At 38.0% G+C, this 18,183-nt stretch overlaps 2 protein-coding genes across 2 annotated transcripts; both read left to right on the top strand.

Moving 5' to 3' along the window:
• The first annotated feature begins 212 nt into the window (after nucleotides 1-212).
• Nucleotides 213-7,942, top strand: gkap1 (G kinase anchoring protein 1). Its single transcript, XM_038305521.1, has 12 exons — nucleotides 213-366; nucleotides 666-940; nucleotides 2,604-2,762; nucleotides 2,969-3,046; nucleotides 4,742-4,877; nucleotides 5,038-5,060; nucleotides 6,717-6,878; nucleotides 7,018-7,104; nucleotides 7,381-7,444; nucleotides 7,533-7,603; nucleotides 7,684-7,761; nucleotides 7,849-7,942. Exons 2-12 carry the CDS (start codon nucleotides 680-682, stop codon nucleotides 7,888-7,890), a joined length of 1,161 nt encoding a protein of 386 aa, XP_038161449.1. The 5' UTR covers nucleotides 213-366; nucleotides 666-679; the 3' UTR covers nucleotides 7,891-7,942.
• A 2,775-nt stretch (nucleotides 7,943-10,717) lies between these two features.
• On the top strand, nucleotides 10,718-17,164 carry LOC119796779 (ubiquilin-1-like). Its single transcript, XM_038305497.1, has 12 exons — nucleotides 10,718-10,916; nucleotides 11,019-11,161; nucleotides 12,385-12,506; nucleotides 12,597-12,829; nucleotides 12,902-13,030; nucleotides 13,107-13,263; nucleotides 13,379-13,500; nucleotides 13,942-14,025; nucleotides 14,203-14,318; nucleotides 14,902-15,046; nucleotides 15,529-15,718; nucleotides 16,466-17,164. Exons 1-11 carry the CDS (start codon nucleotides 10,785-10,787, stop codon nucleotides 15,682-15,684), a joined length of 1,539 nt encoding a protein of 512 aa, XP_038161425.1. The 5' UTR covers nucleotides 10,718-10,784; the 3' UTR covers nucleotides 15,685-15,718; nucleotides 16,466-17,164.
• Nucleotides 17,165-18,183: the final 1,019 nt, after the last annotated feature.

Below are 18,183 nucleotides of genomic sequence, written 5' to 3'. Positions count from 1 at the left end.
CAGCTTAAGGGCAATTCACCTTGTTTCCATACTTTATTGTATAACTTTAAAATTATTCCTTTAGCATCATCTGATAAATGTTCAATCATCCTATAACATATGCCATCTTTACCTGGAGATGTATTTTTAACTCCTATTTCTTCTTCTTCTTCTTCTTTTCAGTGGCCCTTATCATCTTGCGTAAACATGTAACCAGAAGAGCCAGCAGTTAATGTAGATTCGCCCTGTTTGTCCTAACCGGGCTTCCGTACCGAGTGAGACAATCGCTGGTAACACAACCAACTGCAGCTCAGTTCCCCTGAAGAATCAAACAGAACTACTTTAAACCAACTTCTCTTATCTCCGTTGTTTCTACAACACAGCTATGTGAGTGAAACACCAACAAAGGGCTAGCCCAAGTGTGGAAAGGTTTTTACCGAGTTTTTACACTTGTTAGTGCGCTAACAAAAACCTGCTAGCTCGGCTGTGTCGCTGCTGCTTTCCACCAGCAGATTGTTGTCCGCTAAGGCAGAGTTGAAGAAAATAACTGTAATTTTCAACACGGTATTTGCTTCAGTTGCAAATAAAACTATAGGTTATAAGGGCTGCCTGTCAGCTTACCAGAAATATAAACATTATACGTTTAGAGTTATTTTAATGAACCAATTATTGTGATTTTTTTTTAGTTTCCCGTTAAGAGATGACATCGTCTGCAATGATCACTGTCCCCACCACCGCCTCTCGGTTCGCCCTGCTCCAGATTGACTCGGATTCGGACTCCGACACCTCGGAGACAGGGAAGCCCAACACCAAAGCCGGCAGGGACTCTTCCTCCGGGAAGCCCAGGCAGAGGAAAGCAGGGGCGAGCACAGGATCAGGGGGGAAAGGAGCCCAGGGCAGCGACAAGAAGAAAGACAAGAAGAAGAAGAAGAAGGAGCAGCAGCAGAGTGAGGCAAATGAGGTGAGATAAGGAGGAGAAACATCTGCAGCTCATCCTCCTGCTTCTTGATCTGTTCTGAGCAGCTGCCTGGTTCCAACCCTGGTCCTTGTTTCATTTTACCATAAGTGAAACGATTCTGCCTCACTTAAAGATAAAAGTGCGTCATTGTCACAGCAAATGCTGATAATTGTTTTTTTTTTATTTATGTTTATCACATATTCAAATCACAATATCACTACTGATAGAGAACATACAACCACAGGGAATAAAATAAGGACACTCAATTAAATATTTAGTTGTTTCTAAAGGAAAGTTCTCTCCTTAATCTTAAATGTTTTTATTTTTAGAAGGATGTGATTTATTTGCAGATAAACTCTGATAGCGAACAGCCTCACTGGATCAAACTAATTCTAACAGAACAAGGTGTCACACCCTAAGCCGTTCTTTGCACTATTGGCTGAATTAACCTGAATGAGATGCATTTTGTCATCATCTTTTTTCAGCATCCAGTCACTGCACAGCTTCCAATAAGATCCACATTTAATTTTAATCCACAGCGAGTCCTCAAGTGATTTGCTGGTATGTTTTGGTCATTGCTCTGTTATAGAGCCCGGTCCTGCATCAGATTTTCCTCAATCCTCCTTTAACACACTGAAAAATTGCTGGATTCTGTCATGAGGAATATATCCCAAAAACCATTACAACCTCTGTAGTTCACAGTTGGAATGCGGTTCCATTTCATGAAATGCTGTATTTTCAAACAAACAAAAAAAAAAAATATATCATTTTCTTGTCTTTTGGTGTCCAAATAATTCAATTTGAACTTTTTTCTTGTCCTAAAAACATTATTCTAGATATTTCTTTTGGTTGTTGGATCCAGAGTTTCCATCTTGATTCTACATGCATTTGCTTCCATATCCACTTTCATTGTGGCTAGAGTCTGCTTTAGGCCTCACAATTACATTCTAGGGATTTAAGAAGCTTCCTTTAACATTTTGTTTTTCACCTTTAGTGCACAATTCCTCAGACAGCCAGACCTGAGCCAGGTAGTTGTATTTTGGATATTGTACTTAATGTACCTTGGTTCTATGTACAGTGGAATGTCTGGTTGTGACCTCTTCAATTTCCTAAACTAACAAGAATTTTATTTTTTCACACTTGAGATGGATTTATCCTAGATTTGTTTTTAAATACATTATTTTAATTTTTAAGTATTAATAAAACAGACACCAAACATATACATGTCCAAATATGTTGGACTTCTGGAAATCACAGGGTGTCTGTATTTATTTTTTCTCAGTGCCAACAGTAAAAGCAGGAGTTCTGCTATTTCCATAGTTGCATTTCTAGATAAAGTCAAGTGTTGGGGAAAGAAGAGATGACAAACTAATCCAATTTTTTAAAGATTTCTTTGCAGTTAATAAGTGAAACAAACGATGATCATGTTCCTAAGGTTCATAAGCTGCTTTAAACTTTGACAGTAAATCTGAAATGCACATTTATACACACATCATATAAGATATTCAGGTGCCCATGGTCAGGGTCATTCTAATGTTTCCATCCCCTTTTTTTGTTTTATTGTGCTCAATTCCTCTTAATGTACCTTGCTTGTTCTATTTCCATTATTCGCAACATTTTGCTTTCAACTCATGAAATGTTTGGATATTTTTCTTCCCTCTTTTAGCTGCGCAATCTGGCCTTTAAGAAGATTCCTCAGAAGTCCTCTGCCCCTCCGCCCTCCATGACGCTGTCAGGAATAGCAAGTGAGCTCCTTAACCCGGCTTTAGGGGACCACAGTATACCTTCAGAGGGGTGGCAACAGTGGAAACAGAGAGACGAACAGGTTAGTGAAAATGTTCTAAAACTTTTTCCGAGGTCATTTGCCGATTATCTTCAGCAGTGAAAAATGGAATGCCTTTTAATTGTTTTAACAAAATTAAAACAATTGGGAATAAAGGCTACTTGTCCTGGATATTTGCATCACAAAGAGCTAAGATTCTTTTACAAAAAAATACTATTTACCTAACTCCCTTTTTCTTTTCTTTATAGATCACCACAGAGCTGTATGAGGCAGATTTGGAAAAGGCCTTGATTCTAAGTAAACTGGAATATGAACAACAGAAACAGGTTCATTCAGTACACACACACACTAATAAGGCTTTATGGCAAAAACAGAGGTGTAGATTTTCCAGATTAAAGATTTAGAGACATGTATAACTGCTATTTGAAAGCTAATATAATGATGCATGTGTGTTGTTGTTGTATTGAAGACTTAGTAGTGAAATGTTGATATGAAGGCAGTAGATTATCCAGAGGAAATCTCTCTGTTTGCCTAAATCCCACCTGCATTAAAATGTTGTCATCCCTTTTAATTATTATGCTTTTTCCTGGAAGTGCTGCACACTTTTGTATCAAAACTACAAACTTCGTAAGTGGGGACACGTGACACTGAGTCACACAAAAATGTAGAGTAGAAGGAAAAGTTCTCATAGTTATCGATATTTATTCAAAAAGAAAAACCTTGAAGGAAAATCCAGCACAAAAAACCTGTCTATGGAAGTTATCTGTCCCGTGAAGGCCACAGAGGTATGCTACATTAGTCAACACATGTCATGTTATTACTGGGTTGTAAAACACATTCCCAAACAGTAAACATCTCAGAGGGCTCTGTATTAGGCCATTGTCTGAAAGTGAAATCAGAACGGCACAACAGTTGGCCTTTAAAGATATGGACTTTCACATAAGGAGAGGAGCATTCATCAGAGGAACAGCCAAGAGTCCAATTATAACTGGAGCATCTACATTTACCCACTGCTCAGGTGGGAGAGCTTGTTGACACAAGGAAGAAGAAAAGAAGTAGACAATGGTGTTTGGCCAGAATAGAGCCACGAAGGACTGGTGCAGAGAGGACTGGGTAGCAATCGGTGACCTGATCCATGGACATTAAAACGGTCTCTGAGGATGTGGAATGTCACCTTGCGGGGGTGGGGGGGGGGGTGGGGGGGGGGGTGTCTCCTCTACTCTGGAGGGGTCTGCAGGTACAGGTGGAGGGCTGCAGTTGGCCTGCCTGTCTCCCACCAACTCAGCTGTCTGTGTTGGAAAGGGTTGTATCTCTTTACCTTCACATGAAGGGGGGGGTGGTCTCTCACTGTTAATTCGGCCCATTGGCCGATCGTTGATACAGAGAACCAGGTCTTCTTTGCATCCTTGGGGGTTGTTGGCTGAAGTCCCTCACAGGGGTTCCATCATTGTGCTGCAGGAATTCAATGCCCATGCAAGAAAAAACAGTGGCACCTCTGTGAGCTCAATCGGCTGGAACGAACCCCCAGCTCTGAACCCGAGAGGTGGCTTCTGTGCAAGTAACGGATTGTCTATAATGAACGCCATGTTCAGCCACAAGGGTGTCAATCGCTGCACTTGGCACTGGGACACCATAGGCTGGAGGTTGATGATCTACGTTGTATCATCTGAGCACCAAATGCTTGTCTTGGACACTCGGGTGAAGAGAGAGGCAGAGCTGTCCACCTATCACCACCTGGTGGAGCTGGATGAGCTGGAAGAGGAGGAACTCAGCAGACCCAATCTAGTAGTGAGGGAACGTCTGGTTGCACCGTCAGTCAGGGGCGTGTTCAACTCCCACCTGCAGGAGAGCTTTATGCGTCTACAGTATAAAACATGGTGGTTTATTAAAAAAACAAAAACCTTGCTATGTAAAAACTGGTCATTTATATTCAGCTGAGTAAACTTTGTTGTTGTGATCAGTATTAAACACAAATTACTGATATAAATCCCTGAGGTACTAGTACTTTTCTTTCCCCACAGAGCAACACAAACTCTGCTTCGCCAAAGTCCAGAGGAGGAAAAGAGGGCGGTGGGAAGAAGGACAAGAAGAAAAACCAGCAGGCAAAAGATAAAAAGACAGTTTCTCTGCAGGACTTCCAGGCTGAAGGCACCACAGGTAGGAGAGACGGGTCCTGTGTTGAACTGCTTTGCTGTCAAACATGCAACTATCTTTTTTGTGCAACAAAAATATATTAACTCAAGAGATTAGTTTTTTTTCAAAGCTTTTAGATTTTTTTTTCATTTATTTAATTCTATGTTTTGTTCTTTTGTTGCAGAGCATTTAAGTAGAAAACAAGAGGTAAGCAAAGGATCTGTTGTTTCTGGATTTATCTTTGTATTTATCTATTTATCTGTCTATTATCACTAACAATGTCTGACCCACTAGTTCAATTTCAATCACATCTTTTAATAAGAAGCTCTGATTATTAGGTCATACAGCATCCTAAAAGATTTAGTTTTTTCCCCAGATACCCACTTAAATCCCTGAGCCATCCTCTAAAGCAGGGGTAAAAAATTAAACCAGTGAAGATCCGGAGACATTTTTAATTATAATCCGTTGATTTAAACAGCTTTTAACATTGAAATAAAAAGCAGGTGTTTATGCATCCATGCTATACGTTGACTTTTTAAATAAAAAATATTAAAAAAAAGAACTTTTGTTCATTTTAAAATCTAAATTGTTTTTGAAGTAGAGAACAAAAATCTTCAGTTTGGTATATAAACAATTTCCTGACTCAGTTTTTTTTTCTTTCTTTTTTATGGCTTAATGAGAACAGTGGGCTTTATGCTGCCCTGCATCGCTTTTAAACCTGGGTTTGAAAGGCGTCAAAGTCATTCTCAAGCACATATCAAGGTGCTCATTTTGAGCCTGGATAGATATTTGTTTTTGATTATGTTCATGATGGAGAATCCTGCTCCACAGCTGCAGGTTGAGCCAAACATACTCAAAATATGCAGGGTCATCTTTGAGCTCGCCATTTCACTTTTCTTTTACCAGATCGCTGCTGTTCTTCCAGCAGTTCACACTTTCTCTGCTCTTTTTCTCATTGTCTTGTCCTTCTTTCCGATTGCCCGGCTTGCCACAGGTTTGCCTGCTGTGTCTAAAAGTGGCTAGCAGCAGCAGCCCAGACTGACACAGCTAATTTGTATCAGGTGCACCCTGGTGCCGGACGCTCCGAAGGGCTTTACCATACAAACAAGAGAAGCGACGCAAATGACGTTTAGACACTGTTGTTGGACAACATGCAGTAATTTCTAAATGTTTTAAATCAGGTTGGGTCTGGATCCGGACCCTGGTCCGCTAATCCGTGACCTCTACTCTAAAGGATCCATCCTGTCATTTTCTTAAAACCTGTTTTATTTTTGCAGGTTTTGTATTTAAAGCCTGAACACTGCAGACATATTTGAACTTAATACACAGTAAAGTATTTTTTAAATATGTTAAAAAAGTTTAAACAATAAAAGTATAAAATAAGGTAATACAATGTGAAATAAAAGCAATACAGAGTATGTATGAGGGTAAAATTAGGCCCGTTCATCAAAAACAAGATAGGGTCTCTTTGTGAGATTACTGTTTATTTTAGTTATACACCATAATAAACTATTTCCTCCTGCATTGACCATGATTTTTTTTATTTTTACTCTTTCTGTGACTATCTGTTGGTTATATTTATTTATAACCAATCCCTTTAGTTTGGGTTTTCTTAAAACCATTAGGGGAATCTCGATGCAGTGCAGCGTTTCACGTCCATCACAACTTCCTTCTCAGCACAAATAAACAAACAGAAGCTTCTATTTCTTTATTTGGACCATTATGTTAAACGTTGGTTTATGATATATATTGATTACATTCAATGTTTAGGTCCTGGGTCATCACCCAGTACCTCCCAGGTGACCCTTATCTGTATCTAAACTTTTATTATAAAGCAGAATTATCACTTGATTTGTTACCCAGGAAACCAGAGGGACAAATTTGGCTCCAGGAGTCGGACAGGAGGAACGCTTTTTTAACAAAGTGGAAGATGATGTGAGTCGGATTATCCAGAGGGAGAAGCGACTTGAACAGTATGTGAACAGCCCGGGACAAGAAGTCAACACATCCACAGAGCATGAACCTGTGAGTGCAGAGAATGGAACAAAACAAATGCTTTCTCTGATATTATGGTGTCCTTGAAATAAACCATGCATATTTATGTTCCACCTATTCAGTATTACACGAGTGAATGTTTATCTTCTTTTTCTTTCTTTTTTTCTAGGATCCTCGGGCAGAACAATTGAAATATGAGCTGGAGAAGAAGGACCAGGAGATTAAGAAGCTAAAAAAGACCATCTCGGAGTGGGAGGTTAGATGGAGAAACAGCTAACGCTGAGCTATTTTTTATTTTTTATTTTTTTTGCTTAAGACATACTGTTACATGAAATTGTTTCTTAATCTATAATGTTTTTATGCGTTTTTATTTTTGTGTTGAATGTGGATTTAATTTGAAACAATATAGGGGTTAGTTTCCAATCGGATTGAAAGTGTTTAAATATCTGAGACACCTTATGCACAATTATGTTGTTTTGCCTCTAAAGTTTAAAGTCATCACAAACCAAGTATTTCCTTCTTAACATTGCAGGTGAAATACAAAGAGGTGAAAGCAAGAAATGCCCAGCTCCTTAAGATGCTCCAACAAGGGGAGAGTGAGTTTATCAGCGCAGCCAGATGCATATTTCTCTTCTTCCTTCTCCTGTCTCCTGTTTTATTATCTGCTCCTTGTGGTTTTTGCAGTGAAAGACAAAGCAGAAATTCTTCTGCAGGTAGAAGAACTGCTTCACATCAAAGAAGAACTGTCATCACAGGTTTGCTCTGCAGATAAATGTTGCTCTGTTGAACAGCTGTACTTTTCTGGGGATGTAAATAATCGTACGCTTCTACTCAGGTAACATTATTACATGCTGCTCTTGAACAAGAACGATCGAAAGTGAAAGGGCTCCAGTCAGAGCAACCAAAACATCAAGTGAGTGCACAAATAATCATATTCTATCATATCATATGTGAAATGACGTCTTCTTTCATTCTAAAGTCATGTTATTTTGTTTTGCAGGGCAACAGGAAAGGGAAGAAAGGCTCAGAGGTGGACCAATGAAGATTCCTGAGGGAAGAACAACTGTCTGGAGGGGGAAAAGAATGAACAAAAATATTTGACTAGTTATAAAACACCACTAATCATTAAGTTCTCTTTATTTCATGTTTTTATTTCCTCTAATTTGGGTTCTAATTATTTTTAGTTAGACAGTATGTAAACATGCATGTCCTATTAAATACATAGAATATCATCCAGACATGGCATGCTCTATTGAACAACCAAGCTATTGGTTGTATTTATTTACAGCTTTTTAAATGAAAGGAGTTTAAAGTCTGTTCAGAAACTGCTCCACAGAGCAGCAGTATCTCCAACACTCCTAAAGCTGTGTGCCTCTTTCTCTCTCCAAGGGTTCTAATGCCAAATTGACAGATTGAAATGTATGGTTGTTTCTTTTCCTTGCACACTGTGAAGTAAATAAAATACTTTTTCAGTGATTGAATTGTTGTTACTGGACTATGTTTCATGGTAGGAGAAACGTTTATATCCATTCATTGAAGGGTGAAGATGGGGTGATGAAATGTGAGCATTAATCAGCTCCAATAGTCAAATAGGGGAGTTAAATTAAGAAGTTCAAAGATTTCAAGCAGTATGAACATTAAATACAGGTGAACCAATCATGCATGCTGGTGGCTGCATTTCTTTTCCCTCTGGATGTGAAAACTGGCTTCACTGTTCTGGGTCCAACTTCCATATCCTCAGTTACTAAGCAGGCTTCTGTCTACTGTGAAACGTGTCCAACATAGTATGATTGCATTCGGTCCACATGCCACAAAGAAAGATGGCTCCTGACCCTGCTGAGATGAGCAGCTAAAATGACTCAGGAGTTTTGTTTTTTTAGAGGTTTTTGTTCAGTTAAATTATTGCATGGCTTTACTAAGATTGGAATCAGGCTAATATTTAGAGCCTCTGCTAAAACAGTTAAGTCCGTGTGTGGAACTCTGCCTGGATCTGGGAAACCTAAGGGTCTTTCTTTTATTTTACGACAGTAAAGATGGAGAGAAAATGGATAGTAGCAATTAAAGATCAAAATAAGGTTAAGACTTGTATCTTATCAAATCTATTACACACTCATTTAATGGGGGTTTAGGCATTCAAGGAATAAAATACTGATATAGTTTTACTTTATATGCAGAAGATCCTGTTAGACTTAGAGGTCATTGATTGGTCAGAAATGTCCAGGCTTTCTTACTAATTCCAGCTTTCTTTATCTAATTTTTTTTTTATTTTTAGTTTTTGCAGTTTTAATGGTGACATAGATGGTACAAATATACATCAATCCAGAAATCACAGGCTGGGATTTCAGAAATCAAAAATTAGAGAGGCTCAGGAGAAACATATAAGAATAAATGAGGAGAATCTAGCACTGAGGGACTGCAGAGAAGGAGTATAAATGGGAGACAGAACAAGGAATTTGAGTAATCAGTTAATTGGGAGTGTGTGTCGACAGAAGCCTTCAGAAAGGAGCTAAAGTGCAAGGAAAGAAAGGAAAAGGGCACTGGGGGGCAACAAAGAGTAACCAGGGAAACCATGGCTTAACTGTAACAAGAAAATAACTTAAATACATCTAAAGGGGAATAAAACTAATAACTACAAAATAAGGAATAATCAATGGGAAAACTAGAGGATAAGAAAAGGGACTGGAGATAACTGAAGCCATAGAAAACAACCTAAGGACAAGAGAAAGAATTACTAACTAAAACTAGACAAAGGAATAAATAATAGCAAAAATGCTGAAAAGATGTAACAAGAGAGACTAAAACTAAGAATTCAAAATTTATATAAAGCTTGAAAATACAGAAAATAAAACAAACGATAACTGAGAACCCAAAATGAAAGCTCACACGGAACAATGTCTTTCTGAGGAAAAATATTCTCATAAATTGGGATTTATGTGAAATCAAAATATATGGTTTCCAAAAAATCTTGCCCTAACATATTTGTTTTAACATAATTTGTTTGCTAATAAATCATATGACAGTTAAATGTATGATTAAATTATTTAAGAGCTGGTTACAAAAACTTTACAAACCATTTACAAATAGGTATCAAGTTAGTTTTGTAAGACAAAAGATAACTAAATATTATGATAAACAAAAATGCTGCTTTCCTTTTTAACAATGTATTGGTTATATAAAAATAAAACTTATAGCCATATCAGTTGACAATATCAGAAAAATAAAACAAAGAAATATCTTTAGCTCAAAATTTCCCATGGGATTACTGGAATTATTCCTGGCAAAATATTTATATCCCTTCAACTTTTAACATTTTCTCAGGCTCCAACCACAAGCACAAATGCTTTTAACAATATAGACCAATAGAAATTATATTATTTCCCCAAATTAAACACAAAATGAAATTGTGCATTCATGAAAGGAAGTTCAGAATGATGAAATCTAAGATATTGATAGTTTTCTCATTCTTTTTTTTTTATTTTATTCTTTTTTTTTTTACAGTGTCCTGTCTGACAATGTGGCATTCGAGCTTTCACAGAAAACCCCAGAAATGTTTTCTATCAATGTAGACTTAAAGAAAACACACAAAAAATAGAGTTTTCTTGAGTGACATCTGAGGTAAACAAAATTATATTCTCTGTTTTTACAAAAATAATAAGAGTACTGGGATGTATTCAAATAATCATCTGGTTAATTTTTTAAGAGATTTTTCATCACAATTTTTTTGCAATAAGAGTTGGAGAAATAAAACCGCTAACACCTCTTTAATATGGGCTGCTAGGATTCGTGAGAAAGGATGTGGATGGGCTGTACCCTGACTGCGCAGCTCCTACAGCCTCACATGTCCTCAACTTTATGCAGAGTCATCCAGATACAAGCACACTCACTCCTCCACTACAGCTGCTCCAGGTCCACATCCTTCTACCCTCACCTACAAAGATGTCAACAACAAGGAAAGACAAACGGGAAAGCACTGATGAGCCTCACAGGTCTGAAACAACCCAGGTTGTTTTAAGAAGAGTCCCAGAGAGCAGAGTGTTCACCTTCAGAGGAGACTGCACCGTCAAACAGGTCAGTAGGCTGAGTGGGTTTCCTCACATCTATTCTCTGACAGTGTTTTACTGAGATGCCATATAGCTGCTGAGGTGTGTGTGTTTTTCTGTGTGTGAATAGCTGAAGCTGTGTCTGTCTGAGCAGCTGCGGGTCCCAGCAGAGCAGCTGGTGCTGACCCACTCTGGATGGGTCCTTAGGGAGTCAGAACTGATGAGTCACTTAAAAGGACAGAGAGGATCTGTCAGCCTCTGCACGATCAGACGGTACAGACCACAGAGTGGGCACTCCATGGTGATGATTAACATATGAATAGTAATTAAAGTTATTGGATTGCAAATGTATAGATAAAAACGGGTCAAAGGTTAGGATGTTTCCTATGGAGGACCAGGAGAGTCACAATAAAATGCAAAATGAGACAAAGCATCAAACCATCATACTAATTGTTACATTTATGCCATTAAAAATCTCACAGTCATTCAGATGTTTTTTGTTATTTTAATAACAAATTAAATTTAGCAATAAAACCCTTTCATTTTCCTGAATATAACAGGGGCAAGTGGAAGTATGGCTATTGGTAGATATTGACAGAGCATAACATCTTATTCCTTATGACTTGGATCTCTGTATACTTAAGCAAATAAATGACAAAAAAAATCAGATAGCATTAAATTATCCAAAGGCATGCATACATATGTATTGCATATTCTTGGACATAGAGGAATTAGCCATGAGAAGGCAAATCTTTCATCTGTAGAAATAAGGAACAACAAAATTAAATAAATATCAATACTATTCAGCAACATATTAGCATTTTAAAATAAGCTAAAACAATCAGTACTATACAGTGCAGTATATTAATATACAAAACAGATCTTAAAACTCCATACTGAAAATTGATTTTACAGGAACCGTCATTTTAAGTTATTGGAGAATGATTTACGGAAAAAAGTTCTTCTTATGTTTCCTGCAATCTTTTTCCAGCCATGAGAGTCTCTCCCATAAAGCCTGCTTTCCATTTCTAAAAAAAATCTTTATAAACCCTGAATATTTTCAACAAATACTGGGGCCCATAGGACACATTTTCCACCCTCTGATAGAGTTCACAGACTCTTACACTGATTTTTGACACCAGAGATATTTACTGTGTAGATAAAGTGATACAAATGATGGTTTTCAAACAATTGGGACATTTACGTTTTTCCATACGAAACCTTACTTGGTGTTGTCTATTTAAATATTTAGAAATCTGGAACATATCCAAACTCATACAAAATAGATGCATTTTGAATCAAGCAGGGACATCACTGAATTAATGATTCCAGGAATTAATCAGGAAAGGATCCTAAAACATGTCACTCCGATTATGAAAATGGATGAGCTATTTCTTTGTCTGATTCAGAGAAAAATATAAAAACTCTGTACTCAATGCAATGCATGATGCAGCATGTTTTAAACACAGGTTTTAAGCTAAGTTGTTCTCTGTCAGGCCTGAGTCTTCACCCCCTCAGACTGGGGATCCACCTTCAGAATCTGTCCAGTCAGAGGTGACAGCTGTTCCTGACCCTGATCCCATCCAAACACCAACTCCCTGTGCTCTGGGTTTCCTGGGTAAAAACATTAATTAGCTCCTTTCCTACTCTCTAGAGTTTTAAGTCTATTTTAAAGCCTTTTCTTTCCTTTTTTCTCAATTTCTGGTAGAGGGTCTGGGCAGTGCTGGTTTGGAAAACAGTAGATCGAGTTTCTGTACTGCACCCCAGAGCCAAATGGAGGAACAGTCACTGAGTGAACCAGAGATGGTGCAGAACCCCCACTGCTCCTCCAGCCCTGAATTGACAAACCAGGTCAATCTGTGTAATCCACAGTTTCAGCAGGTCCTGAAAACACACCCTGAGGTGGAGGACATGTTGAACAACACAGGTGTTATAATGCAGGTGGGTGAGTGCTTTTGTTTTGAATTTGTGTGAGTGATTGTTATTTTCCACATTTAAACTTTTTTTTGTTAGTGTCCGGGGGAAGACGTTGTGGAGGAAACTGCAGGCAGAGCTTTAGAAAATGTGGTGCAGGGCAACGATGAAAACACTGCTGATCCGGATGTCCTTCAAACAGTAGATGCAAATTGGCAGATATCCCAGGTAAAAACCAAATAGGTAATGATGTTTAGACAGTTTATCTATCCTTTGAGAGGTCTGCTTCTTGTGCCTCTTTTAGAAAGCAACATTTCCACTGGTAATTACATCATTCGGAAGTCCTCAGGGACCAGAGGGAAACACCAGTTCTGCATCACCTCTCTCCAGTGACTCCAGAGACCCCCTTAAAGAAATGACTGATACGCCCAGCTCAAACATTCAGGGTACTTTTACTGCAGGTAAAAAAAACATATGCATAAAAATCATGCACTTAATATAAGCAAGTTTGTATGATTCATTAGAAGCACATTAATGTAGTTTTTAATCCCACTTCAAACCTTCCTTCTCCTTCAGGTATTCAGTCGCTTCTGAAGGAGGTCACGTCCAGCCCAGGTCTGATGGAGACTCTGCTGTCTGGACCGTACATCAGCAGTCTATTGGATTGCCTGAGCCAGAACCCTGACGTCACTGCACAGGTGATGCAGCCTCAGATTGCAAGTAAACCCTCTGAGATAAGGTCTGGATATATTCTTTGACTTAGACAGCTTTTATTGTCATTTTGTATACACAGACTGTACACAAAATGAAATTTCATTTTGTACAGCTTTCATGAGATTTTAATTTCTTAAAGTGCAGCAGTGATCAATGTAAACAGTGTGGGAGAAAAAAAAAACATGGTGCAAAAATATGCATTGTTATGGAAGTTAAAAGCATTAAATATATCAGTTAAGGAGCAATGTTTACGTTTACAGGTAAATTTTTTATCTGAATAACTAGTGAACAGGTTCCGATTGTTACAGTTTTTTGTTATATTTTACACAGGTGATCCCATTTTCTCCTGCTGCCAGTTGCAGTTTATAGATTCACCATTAGATGTCACTAAATCCCTACATTTTACTATTCTACTGTCGTTTCAGATGCTGCTGAGCCATCCTTTGTTCTCAGGAAATGTTCAGCTGCAAGAGCAGATCAGGCAGCAGATCCCTCTGTTTCTGCAACAGGTTTCTTTTTTTCCCTCCCACGTTTTTCTGTGATCTTAGATTCTGAATTATTTTGACAGGTGTTAAAACGTTTCCTTAAATTTGATATTAATTTATTTTCATTTATCACTAGAATAGATGCTCAGACCTTTATTTATACAAGATATGGCTATCTATGATCTTTTTTGGGAATTGTAGATGCAGAGGTCAGAGCTGCTGTCCATGGTGCTGAACCCCCAAGCTATGGAGGCCTTGCTACAAATCCAACATGGTCTGCAGACTCTGGCTGTAGAGGCTCCCTTCCTTGTGCCTGTGTAAGTACAAAATATAGCTTCAGTTTACTAAGTGAAAAGACTCTTATTAAAGGATTTCTACTTGGTCTTAAAAACTTGTAAATCTATAGTTTCTCCAAATTGTCTCTTAAATGGAAATTGTTTCCATTTATTATTTGTAAGTTTTTTGCCTTGTCCATTAACTTTTTTAATGTAATAAAATTGTTAATTGTTTGATTAGGGAATAAACATGGTTGTGGGACGCATTCTAGTCTCAGCTCTTAGAAAGTTCATGTTAAAAGAAATATGGCCTTGAGAAAAAAAAAATAGAAAATAGTGAATAACAATCATAACTATTGTGAAGCTCTTTTTATACTTTAAGGACATTTTAAAGTATGATAGAAGTAAAGGTAAAATTCACCTTAACTGTCACCTCTGTAACCATAGTGCTTGCTTATTAGGTCACATATACTATAATATATATAAAAGGAATTAAATGAATTGATTTATCTTAATTTCTGTAGCTCATACATTTCATTGATGAAGTGTCTTAAATAAACTTGAAGTCTGATATTAAACTTACTGAAACCTGCAGACATTTTTTACCAACCTATCTGTCTGACAGTGCAGGACTTGGAACCAGTGGCGGTTCTGATCCGGACCCGAACAGCCAGTCTGGATGCCCACAGGAAGCCCTCCTAACAAAACAACAGCAGCAGCAGCAGTTTGTGGATCAAATGCTAAAGGCTCTGGCTAACGCCAACAATGGGGTAACTCACTAATTCCCTATAGCTGATCTCTTTAAAATATTGATCTGTTCTTAAAGTTTAAAGTTCAATGTTTGTAAGTAGATTTAGAAAACATTTAAAGTTTGTAAAATCCATTAATATCAATTGAAAAAGAAAACCGATAAAGTTAAAGACTATAAATGCTCATCCTTTGTGGAAGAAATGTGCTGCAGCTACATATTAGAATGTTCAACAATTCAGATATTAAAAAACTTCAAGAAAATTAATAGTCAAATTAAAATCCACCATTTTTTTTATCCTGTGGTACTGTATACAGTGTGATAGAATATGAAAATGTAAAATTTGAAAACACGTTAAAGTAGAGATATATGTTTAGCCATAACACATTCTGAATGCTTTAACAAATTAAAGTACAAATTGTTTCTGTAAACATAATATTTACTTTTAGAGTTTAGTCACAAGAACTTCAAATTTACGACTGTTTTTATTTTGCTGAACACCAGGTTCATCATGAGGAGGACTTCCAGGAGGAGCTGCAGCAGCTCAGCCTAATGGGCTTTAGAGACAGACAGGCAAACCTTCAGGCCCTCATCAGCACAGGAGGAGATCTGCCCTCTGCTCTACATCTGCTCAGTCTTTCAACAGCAACACATACATGATCTATTATTAAGAGGTCTATTGCAAAAACCAAATGTAAGTGTAAGCCATATTTGTGCCTGCATGACAGTATTTAATCTCTGCATGGTGGCAAGCAACGTTATAGTGTAGATGTATAAAAACTATAAGTGCTGATTACACAGGAATACCTGTAGATACCTGAAATCATTATGTGATGTGGCAGGGATCCACACCCATACTCACCTTTTAGTAACCAAACTAAATGCTTTGCAGAATAGTGTTATTTAGGTGAAAATAAGAATTCTGGTAGTTCAATTTTCTCTACTTGCTGTCGGTCTATAGAATCTGCATCAATATTCAGAGGCAGCTGATGTATAATGAATAGCTGCTGCACCGTGAAGGATCTTTGTTTTTTACCACCTGGTTACCATATTGGTCACAGTCATACTCTGAGGTAATAGTTTCAAATAGTTATGAGCACCCTACATCCGCAGGATGCTTCATAATTATAAAGGTTTTCAATGACAAATATTCACATATCATCACTTAAACCAAGCTGTATACTCTGAGGAAAATGTTAAAACTTTGTGAATTAATCCGACACCCATAATAGGCCATCTAACCTGCTTTGGGGGAAATATCTCGACTGAGATGCTGCTTGTAACCAGTCAGATGACAATTTACTTGTTTCCTCAATCTCAACTGAGAGATTTGATGGATTTCCTTGTATTTACACCCCATTTTAAGTTTCATCTTAGAGATCAGGGGTTGTGTTTTTACTAAACATATATATATATTTTATTTTATTTTTATTTTTTTCAGTGTTTTTCAAAGGGATTTTAATTTCATTTATCCAAATATGTTGGAAAAGGCTGGGAAGAGGTTCAGTGCCTCCAAATCCAAGTCCATGGTCTTGAGCCGGAAAAGGGTAGAGTGCCTTCTCCATACAAGCGGCAGAAGTTAGTCTTCTCCGTAGTGTGTCTGGGCTCTCCCTTAGAGATAGGGTGAGGAGCTCTGTCACCCGGGGAGGACTCAGAGTAGAGCCGCTGCTCCTCCCTGTCAAGAGGAGCCAGTTGAGGTGGCTCGGGCCTCTGATTAGGATGCCTTCTGGATGCCTGCCATGCAAAGTGTCCTGGGCATGTCCCACCGGGAGGAGGCCCAGGGAGAGACCCAGGACACGATGGAGGGACTATGTTTCTCGGGTGGCCTGGGAGTGCTTTGGGATTCCCCCGGGGGAGCTGGCCCAAGTGGCTGCGGAGAGGAACGTCTGGGCCTCCCAACTGAAGCTGCTACCCCCGTGACCCGACCCTGGATAAGCGGAAGAAGATGCATAGTTTCCTTGGCCGACCTTACTTTATCAAATGATTCACAGAATCATAAAAGTGTTGTTACAAATCAAACATGCTTCAATTTTCCTATCAAGACAAGGAGCAGTTCTTATTTGCCAAGTTATTCCTTTAAAAACATTTGCCAACTTATTATTATAAAACAGCAACTTTCTTAGTTTAACTAAACCTTCTTGATAATTTGTTTGCTAGAATTTTCTTTGCTTTTCTACCTCCTTGATGCATCACGGTTAAGGACTACCAGCTTAATTCTCTTATCCCCGTCGCTGGCATTGTCGGTTCAAAATAAAAACCTGAATGTCCAACATTTTGTTATTGGTGTATCTTTACATTTGTCTCACTAGAGTTAATAGTATTTAACCCCAGGTTAATTGAGTTTTATTTGTATTTATATTTAACAAGAAAGGTTATTTTATGCTGTTTGATGTGTTTTGGTAATGAAATAGACGATTATACAGAATAAAAAGTTAAAGTTAGTACACTTTTGTATATTTGTGATTTTTTTTAAACTCAAATAAGGTTTGAGAAAATATGAATTGAATGAGCTTGGCCTGCAAACCTAGCTAGCAGTGCAGTAAACATCTTCAGACACCAGAGGGCAGTTTTGTTTGACTTTTTCATTTTTTTTTCTTTGGCCTGAGATTCAAACAGCACTCTAGATTAATTCATATCATGGGTGAAAGAGAACTAATGTCTGTATAAGTAAATTTGATCACTGTCATATGCATGTTACTTTGAGTTGTTTAGCTACCTAACAAACAGGACATGTTCTCCACGTTACACATGTGTTCTTGTTCTACTCTTGACAACCTGCCTGTGTTTATCTGTGGCTGGCAGGCTGAGGGGGTTTAATCTCTGGCTGTGTGAGTGTGAAAGATATGGGAGTAGCTGAGGGGGTTTTCTGGATTAGAAGCTCCAAAAATATTCGGGTTGAAGTTTGAAGATGAGTCACGGCACAGAAACAGCCCTTCGGTATGGAGTGGAGCCGTCTCTCTCTCCCCTTATGAGTGTGTCTCCTGAAGAAGCCAAAAAACTTAAAAACAGTGAGGAGTGACACTTACCTTCCACCTTTGCACTTATTCTATAGTGATGTTGGTCTGTAAATAACAAAACGTCAGAATTTGCACTTGTTGGGTGTTTATTTCATTTAAGGCAAAGGTATTTAAGATTTATTTCAATCAATTGAAAAATATA

Source organism: Cyprinodon tularosa, unplaced genomic scaffold (assembly GCF_016077235.1).
Source record: "Cyprinodon tularosa strain WSP-4 unplaced genomic scaffold, ASM1607723v1 ctg115, whole genome shotgun sequence".
Lineage (NCBI taxonomy): Eukaryota > Metazoa > Chordata > Actinopteri > Cyprinodontiformes > Cyprinodontidae > Cyprinodon > Cyprinodon tularosa.
This window is presented reverse-complemented; position numbering and strand designations above follow the sequence as displayed.

What these genes read in the sequence shown, in the direction of transcription:
- gkap1 (XM_038305521.1), top strand. Translation starts at nt 680, where the DNA reads ATGACATCGTCTGCAATGATCACTGTCCCCACCACCGCCTCTCGGTTC. An exon ending in CCAGGCTGAAGGCACCACAG is followed by an intron (nt 4,878 to 5,037) that starts GTAGGAGAGACG and finishes CTTTTGTTGCAG; the next exon opens with AGCATTTAAGTAGAAAACAA. An exon ending in AAGAAGAACTGTCATCACAG is followed by an intron (nt 7,604 to 7,683) that starts GTTTGCTCTGCA and finishes GCTTCTACTCAG; the next exon opens with GTAACATTATTACATGCTGC.
- LOC119796779 (XM_038305497.1), top strand. Translation starts at nt 10,785, where the DNA reads ATGTCAACAACAAGGAAAGACAAACGGGAAAGCACTGATGAGCCTCAC. An exon ending in GAGACTGCACCGTCAAACAG is followed by an intron (nt 10,917 to 11,018) that starts GTCAGTAGGCTG and finishes GTGTGTGAATAG; the next exon opens with CTGAAGCTGTGTCTGTCTGA. An exon ending in GCTCCCTTCCTTGTGCCTGT is followed by an intron (nt 14,319 to 14,901) that starts GTAAGTACAAAA and finishes TCTGTCTGACAG; the next exon opens with TGCAGGACTTGGAACCAGTG.